Consider the following 27230-nt stretch of genomic DNA (forward strand, 5'->3'; position numbering starts at 1 on the left):
AACAGCTTACACTGATGGACCATCGTTGATCAGAAATGGCATTAAATGGGAGCAGAGGACCACAGGGACCTGTGGCTGGAATGGTATAGAAGATGAGGGACCTGATTCTCTTCAATTTATCCCCAAACATACGCTCTCTCTGAAACATGACCTGTAAGTTAGGCCTTCTAATTAGAAGAACTACTGCCAGCTTTTGCAGTCCCTTTCTTATATCACAGAAATGGAGAGTCAGAGATGTGCATAGAGAGGAACCCAGCACTAGATCACTCCCTGTGATCCTCCTGCTTTCCCAAAAGGCACCCTGTTGACTTATCTGAAAGGCTTTGTAAACACGAAGTGGTCACGAAGAGATTTTTCCTACAGACAGCAAGAAGAGAGGATTTAAGGGCTGTACTCCTTCCCTATCCTTGCCTATTTGACTCGTAGTCTTGGGCGAGACCGCTCAAAAGCAAGTTCACTGTTTGCAAAGTGAAGAAAGCAGTATTTACCAGTGGGAAGAGCAAAAGGCATAATTAAAGAGTCATCATTCAGTTGGATTTGGCTCCAAAATGTCTGCAGGACTTAACAGCAAATGGAACATTTGTAGAAAGGGACACCTTGAATCCTGCTGGTGTCGGCACCGAGAGCGGCGGCGGAGCTGGGGAAGGCGATGGAGCAGCCCTGGTGCCAGGGCAGGCCGGGACGGAGCAGGGAGGCAGCCGGGGCTGAGCATACTCCGAGCTGTCAGTGAGGGAGAAGGGATGAAACGTCTGTTCAGATCTTTAAACATCTTTCAGCTGGAAAAATTGCTGTTGGGAGGGAAGAGTGTGCGCCTTTCGATGCTGCTTAAACACCCCAGCTGAAACCAGGGCTGCGTTATGTCAAACACAGCATGCGGACGTGTGCGTGTAGCCGTGAGAGAGGAGGAGGAGGAGAAGGAAGCAGAGTGAGAAACCCCCTTCCCCTCTCCTCCCCACACAGAAGAGTGCTGCAAGTGCTGCAAGCAGGCAAGAGGCACAAGAGCTAAGGATGGGGAGACGAAGGAAGCAGGGGATCAGGGGATCCTACCGCTCCATTTGGCGGTAGGATCCCCACCCAGAGCCCCGTGGGGATCCTACCACCGCCTCCGTGCCCTGTCCCCTGCCACACTGTCCCCCGAGCCTGTGCCACCCACTCGTCTGCCCCCCCCCCCCCCCGTGAGGTGCCGTGGGCAAAGTTGCCTGCTAGCTACAGAGTCATTAGTACAGTTTTCAAAGAAGTTCAAAACCAAAACACAATGACAAAGTGGCGGTTTCTGTGCCAAGTGCCAAGCGAACCTGAAAGGTTAGTTTACTCTTTAATGAAATTCCTGCTTCAAAGTCTCCATCTCTTTTTCACGGGGGAGCAGCGCTTTCTTTAAGCAATGTTTAGAGGACACCAGTCTGCAAGGGTAATCATCCTCGCCTCTGGCAGGAAGGGCTGGCGCACTAGCATTTCTGAAAAGGCTCTCTTTGTGAATAATTGAATTTGTCTCTGGAGTTCAAGTTTCTTTTTCTGTGGGACTGACTGCAGCTCTGCTTCTTCCTTAGGTGCAGCTTACTGTAATTGAGGCAGAATAATGGTATTGCAGTCGAGGGTTTTGTGAGCATGACGCATAATAGGGGTGATTGCCACGGAAAGTGTCATTTGTAGTGTTCAAAACACCTCCTCCAGTGGTGAATGGATCTACAGAAAATAATTAGAGGACCCCCCACTGCCACCCCCACTGCCACTCAAGGGGAAAAAATGAATGTCACATGTGGGAGCAGAGGTGTCCTTGAGCAGAGGGCAGAGCCCCACGTTGCAGTGCACCGCCGGGGCCCCCTCCCGGGGGATGCTCAGAGCCCCTCCATTCCTGCCAGCGCTGCCACTGCCTGGGGCACCGGGGAGGACCAGCCAGGCCAACTGCTTGGCCAGCCCAAAAGAAAACGTGGCGGTTCACATGTCCCCTGACAATGTGTGTGTCTTGCCTGGGCAGAGCTTCTTTTCCTTTAAAGCCTCCCAGCCTTGCAGTGGTTTCTGGGTCTCTCCAGAAAGGCACGTGTAGCATGATGGAAGAACATCCCTGCAGCTGCCCCACCAAGGAAAAGCCCATTACAGATATGTCCTCCCTCCAGCTACCAACGAGGTCCCCAGCCCTGGGCATGTGTCAGTGCCTCCTATCATCCCCGCCATCCATAACCGGGTGGGTAACACCCCACCGTGGTGCCTACCAAGCTGCCTGTGAGTAACTTTTCAGGGAAGGGGTGGTGGGGGAGGACTCTCTTAACAGTCTGCACTGCTGTGAGTGGGACCTCGTGTCTGGCTCCAGGGAAGAGACAGCTCCCTGCCAGTAGGCTGAGGTAAGTGGTGTGTCTCAGAAGGGGTTTTTGATGCCGTATGGAGAGGCAGGGCTTTGCTGTTCGCGCACATCAATGTCAGCAGTGGGGTGGATGACTATTTCAGGCTTTGGGCTTAAGGTAGGAACTGGGGCAAAACACAGCTCTGAAGTGAACAAAAATCCATTGAGCCGGGAGGTTTCTTTCTTGTCTGTCTTTCATCGCTAAGCTCAGCAACAACGCTGGGTGGCTGCATTCAGCCAACACAATGTGACATGGCAGCAGTATATTTTTAGGATGTTATTTTTGGGGGGAAACAAATTCTGAGGGCAAGACATAGTGTTCTAGTTAACTCAAGCTGCGCAGGGATTTCCGTGGCTATTGAATATACCACACGGCACTTGGGCTGTCTTGTTGAACTGTCATGTATTTTTCAGATCAATAAAAAGGGTCATTTGAGATATTTTTTTTTTCCCTCATGTTACTCAAAATATATTCTCTCGGGGTACAAAGGTTGCATGAACTGATCAGCGGGAGAAGCTAAGGTAACTGCACTCATGAATGAAAGCCCAAATTCTAGACTGAAGTCCAATTTTCTTGGACTTTAGTCTCCACAGATAATCTCTGGGTTCTTTGTGGTGTCTGCTCTGAACTGGAAACCAGAACATATACCTTTAATATTTTTACTCCCTTCTGTGGCTGTCAGTTACAATGGCTTGAATATTCTGTTCATCCTCAACTTCAGGACTTCTTGATCCTCCAAGACAGGTATTTCTATGTCAGGCTTCTGAGTGACAAGCAGATATTTCATCCCCAGAGAGTATTCCCTTAGCAGTAACCTGGGCATCCAGTGCATTTACCAAGACTGCTTTTAGTGTGTTTCCTCAGGTAGGGGAACAAGGCAAACAAAAAAGGAACCATGCAGCAGCACTTATCCTCCAAGACATGTCTGGAAGCCTGACCGTAGCCTGGCCAGCACTACCAGCTGTTCCAGCTGGAGACGTTAGCCTGCTTAAACGCACTACCAAAAGATTGCACCTGCGCAAATTAGGGAAGTGGTATAGATGTTGTTTGCATCTGGTAGTGCGTAAAATAGGGAAATCATCAGTGAGGTCTTTCTTTTTTACCTTGAACTCTCTGTGCCTTAGCTGGAGCCGTGGGGAGCTCCACAGTTAGCAAAAGTCGATAGTTGGGGAGGAAATGGAAAACAGCTGGGAAGAAAATTGCAGGCGGTGACTGGCAGTTTCCGTCGGCCTTGCCTGAGCAGCAGAGAGGGCTGCCATAAAAGAAAGGGGCTGACAAAGGCACCAGGCCCCCTAGAAATGCTTTCAGGAGAGAAACGTCAGGACCGGGATCACCCAAAGATAGACCAGCCACCCGAGGGAGACCACTGCTGGTGGAGAGAGGTGTCCATTGAAGGGACTGTGTCATCCAGGCCACTCTTTCTCTGCTCTGGTGGGTGGGCTGTAACAGGCTTTCCCTGGAGTCAAAGGGTGGGTTGTCCTCGGGCCCCCAGGGAGGGAGCTATCAGGGGCAACCAGACTCCTGCCCAGCTGCGCTTCCAAACACCCATCCCATCTCGGGAAAAGCCAGCAGATAACATACGCTCATGTTGTGTATGTGAGGTGTCCTGCCTTGCTCTTTTAGTTTTGGGAAAAGAAGTGTGATAAGCAAGAACTCAAACCTGTTGTCTTTCTGAGGAGCCGGCAGCAGCAGGTCCAATTTGCGTAAGACCTGTCTGCAATGAGATGCTTTGCAGACAGGTGGATGCCTAGTTTATGGAAATGCAGTATGCTTTTGAGGACACTTCAGAAGGATTGACAGGTGACCTGCAATAAAGACAGGTCACGGGACTGGCTGGAGCCACATGCCAACACCAAAGCTAGCAGCTGAACAGAGTGAGGTATGGGGGTTAACCACACCAACTGATGTTGTCATGTGTCATGCTGTAATTCTTCATCCTGCAGGAAAATAACTAATGGTCTCCTTCTCAGAAAAAAATGGAGTCTGGAAAACTCTCAATTCACACTATTTTAATTTAAGGGGATTGGTTCTGTTATCTTGCTGTTTTCTTAAAAGATAGCGAGTATAGAGAGTCTGGAAATAGTACATTTGAGTATTTTGGAATAACATGTGAAGTAAATGAAGCAGGGGGAAAAAAAGGTCAGCTTTTTTGTACGTTATGTACCAGATATTCAGCTTTAGACACCTGACAAGTTTTCAAGAGAGTTTAACCCAGTAAACTGCTTACTCTGAGCTTATCTGCAAAGACAAAGGAAAAAAAAAAAAAAGAGTAGTCTTGAACATCGACTTGCAGTCTATTTAGTGTTTTCAACATGAAGGTTTCACAAGATGTACTAATTTTATCGCTCCGGCAGGAAACTGAGGCTTTTGCATTTAATGAAGCACTTCTTTGAAGTCACGCTAAAATGACGAGTGTGACTGTGTTGCACATCTGCCTGTCTGAAGAGGGCAGACCATTTCCACTTCCTTTTCCGAGGAGCAGGCCAAGGGAGCTACGTATTCACCAAAACTTCATCAAGCGAAGATGGAAAAAAGGTGGCTCTTCTCCCTCTTTTGCTTGCTCTCGGTGCCCAGTGTTGCAGGTAAGGGTGGGACGCCTTGACTCAGCTTTCGACGGAGGGTGGCGAGGGGCAGGGCGGCATGTGCCGGCGGAGGTTGCTGTGTCTCCCTAAGGCAAGCTGTAGCTACCGGTAACGATTTTCTGTTTCCTGACAACTTCCTAACAACCCTAGTTATAACGTGCAGCTAGTAAGGAGTAAATGGCTTGTGCTGACTAGCAGATTGGTTTATTCAAGATGCCTAACCTGTTTCCACCAGAATAATCACTGAGATGAGCTCACTTGTATTTAGGGCAACACGTGCTCGTCTCCAGTGGGCAAAAAGGAAAACCGTTTTCAAAGAGCAAGTAAAAAATATCAATCTCCCTCTCACACACACACATACCTGTGTATGCAGAGAGAGGAAGAGCTGAAACACTTAAAGGCAAGGATAAATTGTACAGCTGCAACCCCTTAAATAGATTCTTCCCTTCCTCTTCCCCACCCAGCCCTACATGCTGCATTAAAGGCTTGAGAAACAAATTTGTCGTTGGGAGTAAAACCTTCAGAAAAGTTGAGTACGGAGAACTGCATCCCCATCAGAGGGAGTTTAAACCAAAAACGATCTGAGGAAAACCAAGAAAAAGCCTGATGCTCACAACCCTTCCTCCCACCCCCCCAACAGGCTGACCATGCTGAATGCAGGAGTACTTATTACCAGCTAGGAAGAAGAATTTTGTAGAATACACCTTTTTCCAGTTAAGAAAGGAAAAAGTTCATGTATTTGACTGGCATGGTAAGATGCATCTCAAAATCTGGCATAGGCTGTTCCTATTTTCTACATCACTGAGGCAAACTGGCTTTTAAAAGAAAGGAAAATATTTCATATGTGTATTCATAGAAAATAAAAGTTCTCAAATGCAAAGAAAGAACTAGAAGCCTCAAGACATGCACATGCAGGAAAGTAATACTATTTAGGGAAAAATAGGACTGTTGGTTTTTTTCCCCTGAGGATGAAATCCTCACTGAAGTCACTCAAAGGTGAAAGTGGACACCACCATGCCCTTTGTGGAGATCAGACATCTAAATGCCTGGGAGTTACTCTATTAAATTTCAAATAGAGCACAAGTATGGGCTAATGAACAGCATTTGATTTGGAAAAATAAAGTTGGCATAAAATGAGACTAATTATATTGAGATGCTAACAAAAAAGTTAAGAACACTTTTGCATGAAAGGTTTCAGTTAAAATAACCTAAAGTGCTAGGCTACTAACAAACAACACATTAAAATGTTGTTTCTACATATGTAACTTTTTCATCTTGATATAAAATATTCAAGTAATTCCTGGCAGGCATTCTTTATGTGGTCCTTTGACCTCAGTATGAACGGCATCAGTATGAATATGAGAGATAACTTGCTAGGTGTCCCTTGCCTGCTGGTCTGATCACAAGATTGCTAATCGCTTTTTACTTAAGTTTTACTGATGCAAAACTTGCAGTGAAATCAGTGAGCATTTGCTATAATAAGCTCCCTCGACTGACAAAAATAGTTTTCAGTAATTTTTCTCACAGCACTTGTCACTCAGGCTTATTTTTATTTACCCTCTTACATCATCCCATCTCTTGGAAGTCAATTAAAAGATGAACAGAGCATGCACAGCAATAAAACCCAGAGATTAGCGTTGGCCATGGCCATTCAGTAGCTTTGTTCTCCATGCACCTAGTCTCTACGTGTTCATGTCGCACTTCAGCGGTTAGGTACCAAGTCTCAGCCAGCTCTGCGGGGATGCGGGACTCTGCCCTCGTTCTTCTTCCCTGTCAAACCGGAGCTGCGGGTGCGCCGGGTCCCTGCCTCGCTCCTGGCTGAGCTGGCAGAGCGCGGGGCATGCCACCCTCCCTGCAGGCACCATCGAGGTTGCCTGGCCCCTGGCAGGGCACCCCCTGGCTCAGGCGCCCCGGAGCCCCGTACCACACGGCAGAGCAGATGTCAAAGCAAAGAAATTGACACCGGCTTTTTTCAAGTAAAGAAGGTGAGCAGTGTGCGCTTGCTGCCGTGGGGAGCCAGCGGTGTGGCTGGTGGAACTGCGGGGCAAGTTCCCAAAGCAAATTTACAGTGATGTTTTGATACACAGGGAGGATAAAATCCGATGGAGATGGGGGGTGACAAGTCTGTACCTAAGAACATCTGCACAAACTCATTTTTTCTGGGGACCCGCATGCCCTTTTGAAAAAGGGCCTTTTTGTGTATGGCTCCGTGGGTGTGATTGATTACTTGTCTCACTACGGCTCCCCCATCCGCAAATTCTTCATCTCCTTGAGTCTCTCAGTGCCCTGCACACAGGGGTTTGGGGACTGCGAGCCTCTTGTTCACAGGAGGGAGAAAGGGAGAGAAATCAATTTTACTACCACAGCAGCAAAACCAAGTAGTACAGGCTCACATTGAAGCCCCCTTCATTTCACTGATCCATTACTCCTTTATATGGCACACTAAGGACTGCTTTATGAAATTAATTGAGGAAGAAACCATACCTACCGGGGCAGGTTGCTCTGACACTGAAACAGACACTTGTTTAGGCCATGCAGAAGCTGTTTAATAACGTGGAGGTAAAAGCACAGCTTTCTCTGTTGAAGCAGCAAAGGCAATGGCAGGGGGAACAGCGCGGGGCAGAATCAGCCGGCAGGGATAACTCATTTGTTCTTGCAAAAAGAGCTGGGAAATAAGTGGGCCCAGCTTCTGCTTTATTTATATCACTTGAAAGATTTCCATTTTCGCAGAGGCCCTCAGAGTTCCCATTTCTCCCCCGTGAGTGCGATGGGAGATCCCCGCCCTCTTCCAGACAAGTACGCGTTTGCTCTCTTGGTTCTCCCTCTGCAGTTTGTACTGGTGGAGATCTGCTGTAAAGCTCCTCGCTGGAAAGCTTGTTGTCACAGCTGTAGGGTCTTCGTGGTTGTCTGTGGCTAAGGCACCAAAGCATGTCAAAGACGGCTTAGGAGAAAGCTTGGTTTAAACATTCCTTGCACTGAAAACGGTCCCGTTTGTTTGTTTTTAAGGCCAGCCTGAAGATGTCATTACACAAACAGAAGTGGTCCGTGCTTTGCCAGGTACTGACGTGACCCTGGTGTGCAGCTTCCCAAAACCACACACCACCTACATAATACAGACACAGTGGTCCAAGACTGATGACACCCAGCTTACCAAAATAGCTGTTTATCACCCTAATTATGGCACCCATTACTTCACATTTCCTGAGGCTTCTTACAACTTTTCGGTGTCCTTCAGCATGAGGAAGTGCTGCGACTGGCATGCTACAGAGGCTTTGTGTTCCCCCAATCCAAACATCACGTATGAGTGCAATCAGTGGGCTCTGCATCTGAAAAACATTACCGTCTCCCTTAGCGGGCAATACGAGTGCAGTTTTGCTACTTACCCATATGGGACAAAGGCTGCAAAAATTCAACTTATTGTCAAGGCAGAAGGTAAGTGATTACGAATGAGATGCTGCATTTTTGTAACTGGGGGGACGGGAGGGTGGAATATCAGGATAGATGACCATTTCTTGGTCGGTGATGGTGACTTTTTGGGCGTTTGCAATGGTGCCACTGAATGCCACTGTCTACACAGTTTCCTATTTACCAGGCACTCTTTAGCTGTTGTTATCCACCTCCTGCTTAGGAAACTTTATTTGTTTGGAGGAATACGAAGTTCGATAGCAAGGAAAAAAGGTAGTGAGATGGGCAGTTTCCAGATTTTTCGTTTTGGAGAAACATGATGCAGAGACTAGGCGAACGGCTCAGGAGATGGTGGGCCCAAGGATGCTGGGTCTCCAAACCATACTGTGCTGCTGCTATTAGCGTGCAGCACTGGGCACACGAAAGAGAAAACACCCTTGCCTCGCTGAGGCTGAGGGCTGGCATCTGCAGGGCCTGCTGAGTGTTAGCTCAATGGAGGGATGTGTGTCCCCACCGCCAAAACCGAACTGGGGCAAGGTGGGGGATTGCTTAGGACGACCACGGGAATGGAGACTTGGCTGCTTCTGTCTGCCAAAAGGAAAGTGGAAAGCAGCACGACTGCTCTTGGTAAGTAAGCCTCAGGGGAAAGTGTGAATTCCAGGGAGGATATTTGAATTATCCTGGCAAAGGAACAAATGGGTTTAAATAGGATGTGAATGGATTTGGCTACAAATTAAACAACGGTGGCAACCATTAGTGCAGCAACTTTGGGAACAGCTGTTTAATGCCAGCAGTGAGGGCAAAATTCCAAACTGCCATGAAGATGGAGCTGGGCGGGAATGCTGGGCAAGTTGGGCAAGCTTGTTGTTGTGCACATGGGGGACTGGATTTGATGACCCCAGAAACCTCTTCCTGACCCAGGTTTCTCTTAACAAGCCAAGAAGGATTAAAGTAAATGCAACAAACCTGGCACGGTTTCAGTTCAGAGCTGCAAGACCAGCATGCTCACCCTGCTTGTGCCCAGGGCTGTAGATGCAGCACATGTCCAAGGTTTAGAAGCAGGGTGGGTGCAGGTGATAGGGGGTAGCAGGGGCAGCAGCACTGGGGCAGCAGCATCCATGGGCACAGCATTCCCGCCACCTCTTTGGCCTGTGTCGTGAGGCCAGACCAGTGGCAGGAGGGACATTGGTCCTCATGCTGGATCACATTGGCCCTGCAGCAGAAGGAGCCTTGACTCCATGGGGTCAGGGACAGGGCACGGCTCCTCAGCAGCCGCAGCAGTGGCCTCCCTCTGAAGCAAGCTGGCAACTCTGGACAAACAAACTCCAGGTCCTATGCAAGCCTCGTACACAGGGATGTTTAACCCAAGCTGCCGCCTCACTCCCTGACGGCCCCTGCATGGCAGTGGCTCCAAGCATTTCAATGCTGTTATCCCAGAGCCACATCTCAGGGGCGACCCAGCGGCACCTTCCTGCCCTGATGAACTTGTAAAGGCAAAATTATAGCCAGCATCTCTGCGTGTCCCATAGAGGATGGGCGTGTTTAAACAGTACATGCTGCATAATTGTGTCAAGGACGAAGCTGCCGCTTTACCTGCTGTACAGGGGTGTGCTGCGGTGGGAATTTTCCTGCACTTCACAGGGCAGAGGGGCTGGATCAAGCAGAGAGCAGTGAGGCACAAACAGTGCTGGTAACTGCGTGAAACCCTCCATGCTTCTGTTCTTCATGGGATTTTTCCTCTGTTTCTTCCTTAATACAGTAATAGTGCTAATCAGGCATTGCTCCTTTTCTTTTGCTGGTGCCCTTAGTTGATACTAGCATGTTCAACGCCATTATTGCTGTCTACATGTTAAACATGGGCAGCTCTTGTTTATATCAGCATCATTGCGGCTTTTTTCAGCAACTGCATGATGTAGCAAGCTGTGCTACTGATAACTGTTTGCTAGAGAGAAATAAAAAATTCCGTTTGCAACATACCTCTTGCAGATTTGTATTTTAAGGCACCCAGATCTTTTGCAATGAACTACTTCCACTTCAAAGAAGGCAAAAGACCTTAATCCAGCCTACGAATTGGATGGAGAAGGGTGCTAGTCATTAATGAAGTACAGCTCCCAACTACATCAAAGTAAAGTGAATCCAGATGGATTCGACTTGTAGATGCAAAAAGCCCGCAGAGCGGCAGGCCTACATAGGACTGACAAACACGGAGGACCTTAGCCAACAGGCTGTTAATGGAGATGGGAATCAAAGACGGGGGGGAAAATAAGCAGCTGGGACGTGACTGTGAGAACAGGCAGGGGCTGTTTGCAGGCTGAGCTCCTGGGGTGACTACTCATCTTCGTACTTCTCGTACACTGCACGGCACTTTTGCATGGTGGCTTGTCTCAGCAAAGTCTTCTGTGCAGTTTTCTTCCTGGGGAAGCTATAGATTTGCTTCCTTTGCCCTCTCTTTGTCCTTTCTGCACTACCCAGCCCCTTTAGGGCTTGTGCACTCTGTGTCCCACTGTGATAGCTGACTCACAGCTCACTCTGCTGCTTCACTCTGGTGGAGAACCGGAGAACCTCGGCTGCTTGCTGAACCAGAACCTCTCTGGTGCTGAACCTTGCTGAACCAGAACCTCTCTGGAACCAGAGAACCTCTCTGGTGGAGAACCAGAGAACCTCAGCTGCTTGCTGAACCAGAACCTCTCTGGTGCTGAACCTTGCTGAACCAGAACCTCTCTGGAACCAGAGAACCTCTCTGGTGGAGAACCAGAGAACCTCAGCTGCTTCACTCTGGTGGAGAACCAGAGAACCTCGGCTGCTTGCTGAACCAGAACCTCTCTGGAACCAGAGAACTTCTCTGGTGGAGAACCAGAGAACCTCGGCTGCTTGCTGAACCAGAACCTCTCTGGAACCAGAGAACCTCAGCTGCTTCACTCTGGTGGAGAACCAGAGAACCTCAGCTGCTTCACTCTGGTGGAGAACGGAGATGAGCTGCTTCTGCCGCTGGGTCTCCTGGGCACCGCTCTGGGCGCTGCCTTTCTTCGCGTCCCTGTGGCACAGGCTGCGTGCTGGCACTGTCACTCCGTGCTTGGGTGCCAGACATAAAGGAAGTTACAGTCACCAGAAAGTCCCCACTGCCAAATAACCTAACGGTCTGGGACTGCTAGATATCCTCCCTCCCCTCACGATAAAAAATAAACAAAATATATATCTATTCTATCTCAACACGCAAGCCAGAGCTACCAGGGGAGCAAAGTTCGAGAGTTTCCCCGTGGTGTGGGCCACCGGGAAGAGGGCAGGCAGGTGCGTGCAGCACAGCGGCGGCAGGCAGGCTGCGGCAGGCAGGCTGCGGCAGGGAGGCTGCGGCAGGGAGGCTGGCCGGCACAGCAGGCTGCGGGGCACCACCACCCGCTGCCGGGCTGAGGGTCGGAGCGATGGGCGCTCACCAAGGCACTCGTAGCATCTCCCGGCCATCACCACTGCTCTTCCTGTTTAAATGCACACAGGCGCGCGCGCAGAGCCGATGTTTGGACCGCAGCTGTGCTCTGTTCGGTGCATGGCTCTGCCCTGCCACAGATGGGCTGGAGCCCTGGCCCGGGAATGGGTAGGGTAGGAGATGCTGAAATGCTCTTTTAAATCGATGAGAAAAGAAAGAGTGACAAGTTCTGTGCTTCTGGTAGCAGGCAGGTTGGAGAATAACAAAAGGAGCACTGACACTGAAAAACAGGGTTAATTTTAACCTGCCTGACATGCCGAACACCTCGTTTAGTGAAAAGAAGGCCTGCGGATATCTTCAGAGAAAAGGAAATACAGGGGCACAAAATGGATGTGAAGGTTTATTGCTGCAGAAAAAATTGTAAGAGAAAAATAGAAGCTTCAAATTATTCTCAGCTCCCAAAGAAGACATCTTGATCCTGCAGTTAAGCAAAGGCTTTTATGAATTGCCCAAAAACTCAGGTAAAGCCATGAATTAGAGTCGTGAAACTCCATCTAGAATCAGATGCAGGGCTTTCACTTAACAAATGTGTCTATGGGTAATGGCTGAAAATTACAGTTCCCTTCTAATCAAAAAAGTGCCTGTTCTTTGAACAGAAGACTAGTCAGCATTGGTTTTTAAAGCACAATGAACATCATGTTTCTGATTTTCCTTCCTGGGCTTTTTGTTGTTGTTGTTGCAATGACAAAGAGGAGCAGCACTACGTGAAGGAAGTATGGTTAAACCAGACTTTAGAAATTCCATGCCTAGAGGACACGACCTCAGAAAATTTGTCCAACTACCCTTTGAAATGGCTAGTGGTAAGTATTTTTCATCTCAGATATAAATTGCAGAAGAAACTACAGGGTATTTTTGCAGATTGAAATAGAAATGTTAGACTTTACTGTGCCCTGCAGAATCCACTAAACAAAAGGTATCAGTCATGTTGGATTGTGATAATAAAGGGAAAAAATACAAATACGGTTTTGCAACACAGACACCATAAACAGTATCTGTTAAAGAAACAAAGAGGGAAAATTCCATCTTAATTGCTTTTAATTTTTCAGTACATGTAGAGCAGGTCTGTGGAAAGTAGCAAAGAACCTAGCAAATGTAACAACTAAAATACGCCTTGTGTTGGATTTCTCAGGGATTTTTGCTATAGTGAAGCTTTAGTATCTCTGAAAAATACACGGTTACTGTGAAGGGTAGTGAGATATGAGGCCACTTTGAAATAGAAAACAAAAGAGGCTGTCTGTAATGTTTTTGGTTTTCTTAACCTCTGTGTCACAGATGCACGCCGAAGACATGCAAACCCAGTTATCTAGCTAACCACATAAAAACTGTTTTTAAGCAATTCGCTGTGAGATATAAAGCTCAAAAGCTCGTTATATTTTTGTACTGCATCTCACTTTCTGGATAAATATTTGTATGCATGTTTTAATGTAACCTTTTAGCATTAATTTCAGTATGTAGAGATAACTATCACTGCAAAAGCCAGCAGTGTCCTTGAGCTTTGCCTGTTAGTTTCTACCTATTGTCACTGAGGAGCTGTAACTCCTGTTGAGGGTTTTCTTAAATGTGGTTTTCAAATATTTTAGGTTTGTTAGTCTTTTGTCCCAGCTCATTATCTATGTAGATCTCCCCTTTGCAGTGCATTCTTAATATTAAAATTCTTAAAATTGTTGTAGGGAACATCCTTGTCCTTACTACTTCTTAATGTTGCTAGTTCACTCTACGAAGTAGCAGAGAAAGGGGGAAAAAAACCCCAAAGGTCAGCACAATGACATATGTGGGTTACCATGCGTCATTCAGAGTACAGCTTGCAAATATGTACCGAGGCACAGATGTCCAGAATGTGCCGGCTGCACCTATACCTAAGGGTGGCTGGCACACAGGCATTAAGAGGAGATGACTTTTAGCTATTATTACCAGGTTCTCGCTATTTAAAATCTAAAAGAGCAAGGATTTTCTTGGAATTTCAATCGTATTTAATACGTATGGGATGTTCAGCATAACTTCAAGATTGCTGCAGTGAGAAAGCAGCTCTGTTGCCCTCCCTGCAGGCTACAGAGATCAGGACTCACAAAACACAGCTATTTACTCCATGTTTATCAGTAAGATGATGACCGCTATTGGTTTTGAAGTTCTGGGAGAGAATGTATTTGGAAAAAAATAGATGTTGCAAATGTCCACTTACTACTACACAATGCTAGGGATTGCAAGGGGAGATTTTCATAGTGGGAATAGAGCTGTTGTACAAAAATATTTGGGGGGGTGTCTGGTCTTCACATGTTGTGTGGATTGCTCTTTTCCCAGGGGGAAAATGGCAGGAAAGAAGAACTTGTGACCAAGGAGCCCTCCTGTCCTGCAGTGTACAGAAACAGCAGCGCGCTGTACAGGCAAAGAGTCCGCCTGGGTTTGAATAACGCTTTAAAGATTTTCCCCACCAAAATCACAGATGATGGCAGGGTGTTTTCCTGCCACGTGGTGTACCACCCGGAGAGAGTCCAGAAGAGCAGCACCACCGTGAGAGTATTCGGTAAGGGGCTTACGCCAACTGCCTGCTTGCTTGCACTTGGAAAGGTAACACTCCTGGCTGGTTCTGAAAGCAATAGCTTTAGAAATACACTGGGTTTTTTTATATATACATATTTACATTGTATTTTTTTCAGCTGCAATAAGTTAAAATGTTAGTAAATAACCCCATAGTTCTTAGGAAGAATTTTACTTTCTTCAATTTCTTCCTTTCCTTCAATTTCTGGCATCAAAAATAGTAGATCCATTGCACATATATCAATGCCACTGGCATGCACATTGCCACTACCTCACCCCGACGTGTAAGCTTGTGTTGGCACTTTGCAGGTTACAGGCAAATACCTTGGTCATCAAGACCTCCGTGCCCCAGCTACCAAATGACCATACTGCCTGTATTTAGGAAATCATGGCCAAAATCTAGTAAGCAGCTAAAGCAGTTTGGAACTACCATTGTTGCAAAGTTGCATCCTCGATGGCGTGTGATGTTCAACTGCTGCCAAAGGCTCCGGTTCTGAAAATGAGGTCCTGCCTGGGGGTCTCAAACTGGTCAGGAGTGGCAGCACCCGTGTACTGCAAACGTGTGAGCTGGTATTTCATGCTGGAAGCCTTCTCCATCTTTACTTACTTGCTCTGTTCCCTTTCTAGTGGCTTAGGAACTACCCTACAATCACTGAGGCACCACCGAATCAGAGCAATGCTGCCCACTGAAAACCGGGCTGTATTTTCTGCTTATAGAGCAGTGGGTGTGGAAAACATATTTCCAATGCTCCTAAAATGAATGGGTATTAAACAGTGGGTCTGACAACAATCCCTTGACTGTAGCTGCTTGCCCAAGGAAGCCCATGGCTCAGGGACGGCACAGCCATGTGAAGCTGATGCTTTGAATGCAAAGAAAGATTCAACAGGGAGCAGCACAAAAAAAAAAGCAAAACCTGTGTCTGGGGGCTGTTGATCACTGACGCAAGAGAAATAAAAATAGAAGTTAATGATCTGAAATTTCCTCTTGCGTTTGCATGATTCAGACATGGGTCTTACTTTGAAAAATCAACATTTGTCAGATAACTACAGTGTTACCTGGGTAATCATTCAAGTATACTAACATACTCAAACTCTCATCCCCTCCGTCCCTGCTGATGCTCTGGCCTTGGTTTGCGTATCTGTTAGCCTAAGAGGTTGCTTTATTTGGCTTATTGTCTGAATTACTGTCACACATGGCTGTCTGTGCATGCACCCGCATCAGCATATTTGTACAACAGGGGAGAGAGGCAAACGAGAGAAAGCAACCGTGGCCCTTGGCGGGGAACAGCCTGTGATGCTCCCAGTAAGTGCCGGCTGGCTTTGGACTGGGCTGCTGTGCCGTCTGCCTCTCTCGCGGGTGTCCTGAGGGCAGGGTTAGGTGGAGGGGCTCCCTGAGAGCTGGTGTGTGGTGGGTGCTGAGGAAGGTCTCTCAGACCTCAGGCCAATAGAGTCCAGATCTTGGAGGAAGTGCAATTTTGTGCTCTTAGCCCTTTCCCGTCTGATATTTTGCAGGCAAAATAACTATTTTGCACGCTGTCTCACTCTTTTCTGTTACCATTCGCTGAAGTCACACTGCTTACGATTGCATCCTACCAGCTTTCCTCCGTTTGCCTCTCTTGTGCTGCAGCGGGAGGGGAGACCGAGAGCAGGCGGTCCGCAGCCGCCCCTGTGCCAGCCCACGCGCCCGTGCACTGGCAGGGCAGGAGCTGGCAGAGAACAGGCAGGGGCAGTGGCCAGAATAACCCAGCGATCTCCAGCTGACATCTGGGGACAGACAAACAGCCACTTCAGATGACGGCACCTCTCTCGTTCCTTGTGCCAAAGCTGACCAGGGAATGAAGAAATGAACATTTACGTCCTAGCAGGTAGACCCAGCCTCAAATGGCCAGGGCAGGATCTAAAGCACGATAGTAAGCGTATACAACGTCAACAGCATGTTATATTGGTTATATCTGTCGTCGTGGCCATTAGAAAGGACGTAGCTAGAGAAAACCAAGGCCAACTGGCACCTGGGGGGACTTTCCCATCTCAGCAAGCCAGCCTCTCCCCTGTCACCCAAAGACTTGTGCAGTTGAGCCCCACGGGCCGGGCGGCATGAAAGAAGGGCAGGGAGGGCAGGCAGCTAGTGCACCACGGTGCTGTAGGAGGCAGGAGGAGAGGAGGGAAAGGTACTGTTGCCCGGGGAAAGCTCCTTGCGCAGGATCCCTCTGACAAATGCGTCAGGGCTAAACAGAGCGGAGACAGCCCAAGGCGGAGGGGCGGTGAGGGCTCTGCCCCACAGATGCTTTGGGTGGCCTGAGTATGACTGAGAGCTGGGCAGGAGAGGATGGAGAAGGCAGGAACCAGTCTCTCGATGAAGTTGAGAGTCTTGATAGGTTGAGTAAAAGCAGACATTCAATCGAGAGAGCTTTTCTTAAGAGGGTATTTTTGGACTGAAATGCTTTAAAATACTTATTTTCTAGAACAGAGTTCTTCAGATACCAGTTTCTGAGAAAATGCATGGCCTTTTCACATCTAACTTTGCCAAATGTTGATTTCTCCTTTTTGTAAGAGTAAAAGCTCAGCAGCAGAAACTACTATACTAAATATTGAATTTCTGCTAGACCCAAAACATTGGTAAATATCCTAGCAAGACAAATGAATGTCAAACTGTTAACAGGGGCTGAGATGTTAAATGGAAAAGATCTATTAGATCATTCCGAGCTGTGCTTGAGAGCTGCCTGCCAGGATAGTTACCCAGCAAACACGTCTTCTGAGAAAGCAGAGGACAGCATCCAATACGGACGTGGAAAAGCATACCCGTTCTCTTCAAAAAACAAAAGGAAGAGCAGGCACTAGACTAGATGTTATTTAGTCTCCCAGCCAACTTTTAGCTGCGATTAGAAGATCCAGTTTACCAGACTTTTTCTTACATCTGAAAAAGTATGGGTGTCTTCTGCCAGCCCCAGTACCATCTGTACAGTTTTGACAAGGCAGAAACAAGGATGAAATCTTAAGACATTCATTTTCTGATAGGAAGGATCCACCAAAAAAAAAACCCAAACCAGAGGGAAAAAAAAAGAAATTCCACCCAAAAAGTACCCTAAGTCCAGAAAACCATAAGGCCATGATGATTAAATACAGGCCACTCCCAGGCATAATCCATCAGCAACACTAGGCAGAAAAATGGAAATTAAAAAAAAGAAGGCAGGAGAGGCTTTGGTGGATTCTCTATATAAAACAACACGGAAAGTTGAGCAGTTCATCTCAGAAGGGAATGTAATGAACTGAGGTGACCCTATATCAATTAACAGGGTTAGAAACAAAAGAAAAAAAAAAGAAAAGAAAATTATCTTAATGGCAGAGATTAAAGTGAGGTTTAGGTTGGAAAGAGAAAGAATCACGAATCTCCTAAGTAACCCAGGGGCTGCACTTGTTTCCAGTCCAGTTTTAAGGCTCAGAAAGGGCCAGAAGCACAATTTATCCAAGGCTTTTGAGATTTGCTATATACTAGCACAGTTTCAACAGTCCTTACTTAACGAGTCAGTTAATATTACTGCAAACCAGTGATCCCAATGGCTAATTTAGAAATGCCAACTTAGAGAGGCTTACGCTACCTGATAGCTTTGATCCACAGTCAGCTGCACCTAGAACCAAAATGCTGTGAAAACAAAAGAAAACTCTTTTTCCATTTCTTGTGGATGTGGTCATCAGAGACCCACTGCTCTGATGTGAAGGTGAGCTCTGGGCTTCCTGGCAAGGCAGGAAGCGTCTGTGGCGTGACACTGTCACACGTCTGCCCAGGCAACAGCATGTGGGTAACTGGTACCCAAAATCAATCAACGTTTTTGGGGATGGCTGAAGCCTTTGCAGATGACTTTGACTGGCAAATACCCGGAGGAACCAACAACTGGGGAGAGTTTTATTTCAGCAGGCCCGGGAAGGGAGGCTTTGCTGCCGGAGCCATGACCGTAGGATGGTTTGAGCGCACTTCTCCAGCAAAGCCACCCAAGAGTAGTTTAGATAGGCAGTGAAATACATCACGGATCTTGCGGTAGTAGCTGCTGACACATACTTGTAAACCACTTCCCTGACCTCAGATCGGAGCTGTGCAAGCTTTTATCTTGCTAGGTGTGTGGGTGGATGTAGGATTTAATTTTTACTCTTTTTATGAAACTAGGCTGTTAAGTCTCATTAGAAGCTGTTAGTGTGACCTTTGGTATCCATTTCACTAATACATTTCTGTTTGCTTTCCAGCCTACCCTGAGATCTCTGTTAGCCTGCAGGAGGGCTCAGCTGGCACCTCGCAGAAGGTGAGCAATTTTTGGAGTGAAGAGTAACGCCCATGACCGTCATCATGCCACCCCAGCAGGGCCGGGCAGGTGAATCAGACATAGGCGGGACCTCCAAACTGACCGAGCTCAGAGGGAGACAAGCGAGTCAACGAGTTAATGTCAGCTGTTCGTGCCCTTTCTTCTGAGCGATTCCCATCCCCGCAGCAGCAAGCTGCTTCAGTGAGCACAAACCAGAGCTAGCTACGGGCTCCTCCATGGCGTGGGCAAAATCTGATTTTGCGTTAGCCCTAGGGAAGGCTCCGGGACAGGGTCGAGAGGCTGTGAGGAGCTGGTGCTGTTGCAAGGGGCTGCGACGCTCCCTTTGCTTCACCATCTGCTGGCTACCGCCCAGCAGCCTTGAGCTGCCCTCTCCACACTGCATAAAATCCCTCTCTGAAGAAGGCCACCCACTACCTGGGATGCTGCTCCGAGGGGTGGGCAGTGGCAGCCCCCAGCTCCCCTGGGGACAGGGAGGAGCAGGTGCTGTGGGAGCGGCGCTTGGGCACCGACATGGTCTCGTGTGTCTATGGAAAGGTGATGATCTTGTCAGGCGTACCGTGTCACGCTCCAAGCAGAACTCGGCTGGAGCCACCAGATGTCCATGGAAAGGTGATGATCTTGTCAGGCGTACCGTGTCACGCTCCAAGCAGAACTCGGCTGGAGCCACCAGATGCCGACGGAGGGATTGGATCTCAGTCTGAGGGCCCCTATTTAGAGCTGAGCACTTACACATGTGTTTTGGGGCCTTTGTTTTATCACCGGCTTGGCAATGGCAAAACCTAAAGGGAAAGTCTGCTGTACCGCACAGGCCGTACTTGGCATAAAACGTATTTGTGGCCCATATGTCTGACTAGCAAGCCGCTCTGGCTACTAGCTATGACACTTTGCTTCCTGTTGCATCCATCCAGCTTGAAGCTTTTGATCTGTGAGCATCCCAAATTAAGAAAGTTTTCCTTGGAATCAGCGCTTGTGGGCGGGCAGAACCTTGTATTAACCGGTATTAACTGGTTAACTAACAATACCTGTTGTCAGACAAGCCATGAGTCAGTTGGTTCTGCAAAACCAATATAATTTTCCTGGTGGCCTATTTCCAGGTGGGGTGTTGGACATTGCAGACTTTGGTCTGCACTGTCCTGCTGAGCAGAGCAAGGGGTGCTGCTATCATGGGACCGGGCAATAGAAACTCTTCCAAGAGCCTCTGTCCGTTCTTCACCTCCAAACAAACACCGGCTCCTTTCCTTCTCTTTTCCACCCTTTCTCGCAGGGCTTAAATCTACTTTGGATATCAGATTTGTATTTCTTCACAGGAAGCATTTATAAAAATATTATGAACTAAAAGTGGCTGAAAAATAGGGAAATAATGAAGAGAAAAGAGGGGAAAGCAATTACACTATGAGTTCAGAGGTTATTTACCATGGCAAGGAAAGAGTTTCAGCTGGGTAGTTTCAGTCTTCATACTGAATGATTGACTTCTGCTGGCTGCAATACATCCAGCTTGCTTTCAACTAAATGTGTGAACCACTTTCTTCGAAAGTGGGAGCAAGAGGGTTTTGTGCTGCATGAGTAGCACATGCTTTTTTCTTTTTTTTTTATTTTCTTTAAATGGACAAGGCAATTTCTCTTAATGCCATAAGCTGCTAAGTAAATGTAATTGGGAACATCCCAGCAGCATGAGGATGGGATCTTCCACCCTGCTAGTGCCCAACCCTTCATCCAGCCTTGATTTTGAGATCCCTCCAGTCCCTCCTATCTATTGCTTGATGAGAAATTAAATTGAGCACAAACACAGACTTTGGGGGCAATTGGCATACCGCCAGGACTACTGCATCTAAAGCATGCAATTCCTTGTGACTTCTGGAAACCTCTTACATATCGTACCCTCTACAAAGGTTGCTAATTTTGTATATCAGCATATCATTGTGCTAGGCAGTCTTTTTCATGGGATTTGCCTCCTTCTCTGCCTAACAAAGGAGGGATTTACATGGCAATCAGGAGGTGTCTCATTCTGCCCACACACACCGTGCCCATTACCAATGCCAGTGTTTCTCCATGTGGGTGTTTGCCCCCAAGGCGCTGGGCTGGGGGTGGGAGCATGTGGGGGGGTCACCTTACGTCTCTCCCGCCATGGCCACGGCACAGGACTGGAGGATGTTGGAGCCCCATCACCCTACACTTGGCCCGGGGCGATGGGAGTGTCCCTGGGCTCTCATGCAACAGTGTCTCCAGCCAGAAAAATGGGGGAGGTGGAAGAAATGCAACAAAGAGGAAGCCAGTGCTTCCTTCCCGAGCGGGATGGTGAGTAAATAAGCTCTGTAAGGGATTTTGGAAGCCAGCAGCTGGGTGAGAAATGCCAGAGGCTAACAACTAGCTTTTACTGCCCCATAGCCAAACGTGAGCTGCGTCGTGAGGAAGGCATTTCCCAAGCCGAGCCTCCTGTGGTACGTGGACGGAGCGAGCCTGACGGAGCAGCCTGGAGGTAATGCAACCTGTCAATAGGACAGCGGCGCAGCTGTAGAAGTGGTTCCCAGGCAAAGCGATGGTTGCTCATCCGCTCCTACTGTGGGGAGCCTGTAGGTGTCTGTCGGGGTGAAGGGGAGGATCAGACCTCAAAAGGCGAACAGCTGTGACCATGGCCCCCTGCATCGGCAGTGATGGGAACTTGGCATAACTGCGCTGTTCTTGCCAAATCTTTGATAGCGTCTCAGCAAAGAAACCTGCAGCCATAGGAGCTTGCTTTTCAGTACCAATATTTTGCACAGCTCTGATTTATAGTTTGGAGTGTAATGAGAAGGTCTTGCAGCTTTTATTTTTTTCTTTCTTCAAGAAATGTCTGTTGAACAAGAAGACTCGCAAGACAGTGAAGGTTTCTATCAGCTGAGATCAACGCTGATGTTGCAAGGGACCCACCAGACACATAAGACGTTCTCGTGTGCATGTCTGTTTTCCTTTTTCAGGAATGAAACATGGAATATTTCATCGGAAGAAATATTTATTTCCCTTGGTAGGTTTTTCATAGATAGGATGCATCTGAAACGTAAAACGTTAAGAACATTGAACACATGTATTCTCTGTTATTTAAAATAGTGAAGAAATGTCAAGTGTATAGAAGGTTTTTTTATACAAGTTCATCACACAGCTTGAACTTTCTCGCAGGTTTTTTAGCTCAAGTCTTTGCTCAAGACTCAAAATAATCTAAGAAACTCCTGCACAAACATAAGATGCTTGCTGTTTATTTAGGCAGTATCTTGCTGCAATTCCCATACCCAAAAATACACTAGCTTAGCCACATGGCACCAGTGAGCTATTATAATCATGCGTTTCTCACTGAGCACTCCTGGCAGAAAGTCTGTGAGTGTGCAATGAAGCTTTCTGGAAAATCAAACCCACAGAGTCAGGGATATATTCTACCTCTTCAGTGAAACCTGCAAAAGGCCCCTAAAACAGTTGAATCATTTGGGGCAATGGAGAACCTCCCCTATAACCTGTACTATAAGAGTTAGCTACATGATTAGGGACGTGTGAGGAAATACTGTCTCAAGTAGTTGGTGAAAACAGGAGATGTGTCCAGATGTTTACGGCATTTCTGAGGATGCAGTGTGGGCGGCGAGAAGGGCAGACTGATTTCCTTTAGCACCCCCTTGTGCCTGCCTCATCTTCAGGTGCAAATGCACAGTTACACCTTTTTTTCTACCCCTTGCTGCACAAATAGTACAACTGAACTGCTGCCCCTTAGCAACCTCCACGGGCACGTCGCGTACCGTGGTGACTACTTGCAGCTCAGCTGTGTTCACCTGTGGCTGTGGATACTCTTGTTCCTATGTTTTTCCACAAAGAAAGACTGCATCAAAAGCCAGAGCTTACTCCCCTGGAAATATAGCTTCAGAGGGAAGGGAGATAAATGATAATTTTTCTCCAAAATGACTCATTTCACCCAATTTGCAGTTTTGTAGAAATGTATTCAAATCAGAGAGCCGTCAATTAAAGAAGTATACATTCTTGCCTGCAGGGTATACTAACGCTAGGATAGATCCACTCTGTGTAAAAATGTTAATGTATTTAGACATGACAGAAAGGAAAGAATTAAATTAATTCTCAGCTATGTCATGTGAAGGTGCCATACTCATGCACAGTATGACACAAACCCCAAACTAAATTTTCAGCCTTTATAACAAAAGCCTAACTACCTTTATGAACTGCTTTCATCTTTCTTTTTTTTTCTTCACAGACAATAAGTCTAATGAAGCCTCATCTGAAGCTTTTACAACCACGGCTTCAGAAGGTAGGATAAATTAGAGAATGAAATAACTTGGGTTATGTTAGAGGTGCGTCTATAAATTCCTAAAGCTGTTGGAGAAACGGTTTTGCAAACTTGTTTCTGGATGGGTGGTAAAGTACCCCCTTCTGCACCCACGACTTCAGAGAAAATACAATAAACAGATATTTTGGTGATGTAATCTATCATAATTAAGCCCAAGCATAATTAAACTCCAGCCTTGAAGGGCACTTAATGTTATTTCTGATGCTTCAGCTGGCATTTGTATATAGCTCTTCCAGCACTGAACTGATAATTAAAAATAACAGCCCTACTAATTGTTCTACCTTCTGCTTAAGTACACAGCCAAGATCCTCAACACTTTTGCCTAATTAAAGAACTGATGGAATGTTTCTTAACTTGTGTAAATTTGGTAAATCCGCGCTCTGCCCCTGCAAGTTTGTCGTCTTATCAGCTTATTGCAGACAGATAAATCGTTCCCTCCACACCTCAGCTGAAGCCCTTTGGAGATGCCTCTCCTGGGGTGGCTTGCTCTGCTCCGCACAGGAGGCAGCTGCGTTTCAGCGGTGGGTTACGTGAGCGCGTCAGAGAAACGCTGTAGACTAACGGCATGGAAAGAAGTGTGGTTTTCTGCGTAAGCTTGCTTCTGCGAGTGGAGGTTGTGGCAGACCCTGGGGCCACAATACCCTATTGGACACCAGAAAGTCATCCCAGGTTCTGGGGGTCCCTGAGGGAGATACTTTGTCCTCCACCGGCCTCTGCAAGGTCGATGGAGGACAAAGCAGCCCCTGCTCAAAGCAGCAGGGGCTCAAAGCAGCCCCCGCAGCTTGCATCAAAGAGCAGGGGCTCAAAGCAGCCCCTGCAGCTTGCGTCAGGCCACCACCCTGCTTCGCCTTGCACGCTCTGCAGTAAGGTACGGGGACCTGGGCACACCTCGAGGTGCCCCACTACCCTGGTTTTAGACCCACTGCATCTTTGGTAAGGGATCCTCTTATGTCAGCCAGCTACTCGAAATCCCTGTTAGCACAGGTGAGGCTAAATGAAGTGCAAATGCAAGAGCAACATTCAAAACAGTCAAAGGAGGTACAAATGCTCGCAAAAGAAAGCAGCTGGAGAGTTGATGATTATCTACTTATGCTAAGATCCTGTCCACAGAGGGTGACTCCCTGTCCAACACCCTCCCAACATGCCTGACCACACAGGGGTACTTGGGCTGCCTTCCCAGAGGTGTTTTTCTAATGAGGTGTGTGAGCTTTCATGGTTCACCTCCTTCATGGAGCCCTTTGGGGAGATTTAATCCTTCCTCCTAACCTACTCAGGGGGCACTTTGCTTCACCTCCTGAGGAAAAAAAAAATGAGACGACTCTTACTCAGGATGTAAATACTGCTTGGGCAGGGCGGTGTGTCTGCTGTGCTTGGCTAGCTGGTTAACAGGCCTTTAATTACGAGGAATAAATCCCTCTCTCTCCCTTTCTTTGAGGACTCAGCAAGCACTTTTCAGTGCAAAGTGTCCCTGAAATTTCCTGTCAGGGTTGCAGTCTCTGAAATGCCTCTGGATGGAGCTATGCAGGTGCCATCACCAGGTCATATATGTTATTTCAACCTGCATGCCAATAAGGTGCCTCTGTTTGTATGGGATAAAACCATGTAAATCACTTCTGCTTTTTGATTTGAGGTGCAGACTGGAGGTGCCCGGGGCTCCAAACCTTTTTCCCCCAAACCTTTATTTCCCTAGGGATTTCACAGCACAGTTACCTCAGGTGCTTCTTGTTTCTCACTGGACCACTTGGTTGGGTTGTGCATTGAAAGATTATTTAGAAATTAAGTGTGATGCACTCACTCTTGAACCGTTGAATGGCCCACTTTTCTAAAGCAGAATATACACCTTTCTCACCCTGAGTAAAAGTGTTTGCTTTGATTTGTTATAGACCTTGAAAATTCAGCACTTCCATCAGCTATCATGACTACCTCAGGTAAGGGGGGAAAGAAAAAAGCCTTCTTTATTACTCAGTCAATAGATGTATGATCTCTGCTTGACCTGTGCTTAAATATCATGCACACAGTGCCAGAGGCATGCCAGGGAAAGGTCAGTGCGCTCTGGTATCGACGGTACCTTGTGCTGCTGGACAGGGATTTGCAAGTTATGAAGTTACCCATGAAGAGATCTGACACAAATCCTGCTAAAACTGTCATGCTAGGACGGCATGTAAAATGGCATGCTGAATATCACATATTATTCTTATGCCTTTTTATAAAGTGGAATAAAAACGCCTATACAACTATGAGTAAATTTGTCCTATTATGATAGTGAGGTGCATGTGATAGAAAAGTTAAAACCACCACTTTTCCTTGACTCTATAGCAGTGCATCATTCCCATTCATTAATAAGATAAATACCACTGCTTTACCAGAGCATGCATATGGATAACTATATAAAGCTATCTTCAGCAATTGAGAGGAAAACCCACAAGAGCAGGCAATCTCCTGGGCTTATACGGCTGTCGTGCGTTGCCAGAACCATTCCTGGCAAGGCCCTGGCTAGGTGGGGGAGCACCGCCATCAAGTGCATAATCCACCCCACAGCAGTTAAATTGAACCCTGAGCGTAAAAATGTAAATAAATAACACACACAGCTAGCCCATGTGAGAGGGTCTGCATCAATAAAGTCAGCTGTCTCTGATTGCCCCTTGAATTTGTGGGACGTGTTTTGAGCATTTTACCTTAACTCTGACAGTGGGATTTCTGCCCCAGAGTCCGTATTAACCAAACAGCTACTGCAAGCTCTTTGATCCAGGTTGTTTTATGATTTATTAATATTATTTTTAAAAGACCCTATCGACTAAATGTGATACCGTGTAATCTGTTTGTCTTTAGAGCATCAGTCGACATCTTTGGCCTCTCTAGATTTCACAAGTCAAGCAAGTTTGGCTCCTGCTTCCACCACACAAGGTAATGAATTCAGCCAAAATGTTTTCTCTATTGCTTCAAGAATGTACGAGAAAGATACATAAACACAATAACCATCTTGAATTTTTTGTAGCAAACCATTCAGTGTCCACTGAAGCCCTTTTCCTAGTGCATTATACGCTAGGAAGTCCACAGTTCAAAAATAAATATATAAGAAAATGCTGTCTTTATGTCACCTTTTTTAATGCTTTGTTCAGGATATATGCATTAATTTCAGCACGTGAATACACATCGAGCATACATTTTTACAATCCTTATTCCTTGCATCTCTTTAATTAAGTATCATACACAAATAGAATGACATTAGAGCTAGAAAAAGTGCAAGCCCAACATTGGAGCACAGGAGTACAAATACAAAGCACTGATAAACAAAATATTTACAGCAGATGACTCAACTCAGTGATTTCTTCTCCGGGCTGGTGACACTGAGGCCAGTGGAGGGCAGGGTGACTCACTTGGAAGGGTCTAACCTCGCTCCCCCAGGGACAGGTACGTGCACCAGCAGCCGGCACGCAGTGGACAGCGCGGCAGCAGCCTGAATCAAGAGCAGGAGAAGCTGTGAACCTCCTGCCTTCTGATCGCAAAATAAAGGGTTGATGCCCGCCCGTCCCAGCAGAGTGCATTTTCTCGCAGCACAGCCTGCCTGCAAACACTTTTTAAACTCTCTTTCCATTTTGAAGCCCAGCTGTTGATCCCTGTAGGACGGGTAGGTTTCAAGCAGCAGTTAGAGGGGCGTTGGAGCTGCCCTCACCGGCAGCAAGGTGTGCGCTCGCTGCCACGGGGCCTGGATAAATACAGGCATGGCACACGCTCCTATTTCGGAGACAAAACAGCCCGTGCCAAACGGCAGTGCAGGCAGCACGAGGAAGAGGCAACGTGGCAAGTCAAATGCTGTCTTCCCCTCCACAGCAGCACCAAAGCTTTGGCTCGGAAATGATCCACCATTGAGGTGGCAGCCAGCAAGAGTGAATTTGGCCCTTGGTATTTGCGGCAACCTTGTTCTCTCAAACAAAAAAAGTAAATTGCAACAGACTAACTTCCACGAGCCTGTGGGGCATTGAAGGTCCTCCTTAAGCTGTGTAATTCAATCCTGCAGTCTTCACTTAAAGTAACCTGTATTACGCTATAGCAGTATTTACCCAGAGATGCACGAATAACGCGATGGGCAGTGTGTGGGGTAATACTGGAGGAAGATGCTGAACACAAGGCTTCGTCCTGCCCCAGCAGAGTGCTGTTTGGGAGCTGAATTGCTTAATATAAAGCCCTGGGGCATGAAGAGGCTAGACCGAGATATGCCAGGGCAGGAACAGAGATTGCAGCGGCACTGAAATGGAA

The 27230-nt window shown here is 47.2% G+C and overlaps 1 protein-coding gene across 1 annotated transcript in view; it reads left to right on the forward strand.

The window, feature by feature from the left end:
* The first annotated feature begins 1255 nt into the window (after window positions 1-1255).
* The window catches only part of CD96 (CD96 molecule), a 33076-nt gene continuing 7101 nt past the window's right edge, over window positions 1256-27230 (forward strand). The window contains exons 1-11 of the mRNA XM_075493805.1: window positions 1256-1302; window positions 4785-4921; window positions 7928-8353; window positions 12498-12607; window positions 14106-14328; window positions 18579-18634; window positions 21041-21131; window positions 21480-21656; window positions 22881-22934; window positions 24857-24901; window positions 25803-25877. Of these exons, the coding sequence (XP_075349920.1) occupies window positions 1256-1302; window positions 4785-4921; window positions 7928-8353; window positions 12498-12607; window positions 14106-14328; window positions 18579-18634; window positions 21041-21131; window positions 21480-21656; window positions 22881-22934; window positions 24857-24901; window positions 25803-25877 (1441 nt within the window). The remainder of the gene's footprint in view (window positions 1303-4784; window positions 4922-7927; window positions 8354-12497; window positions 12608-14105; window positions 14329-18578; window positions 18635-21040; window positions 21132-21479; window positions 21657-22880; window positions 22935-24856; window positions 24902-25802; window positions 25878-27230) is intronic.

Source organism: Mycteria americana, chromosome 1, assembly GCF_035582795.1.
Source record: "Mycteria americana isolate JAX WOST 10 ecotype Jacksonville Zoo and Gardens chromosome 1, USCA_MyAme_1.0, whole genome shotgun sequence".
Lineage (NCBI taxonomy): Eukaryota > Metazoa > Chordata > Aves > Ciconiiformes > Ciconiidae > Mycteria > Mycteria americana.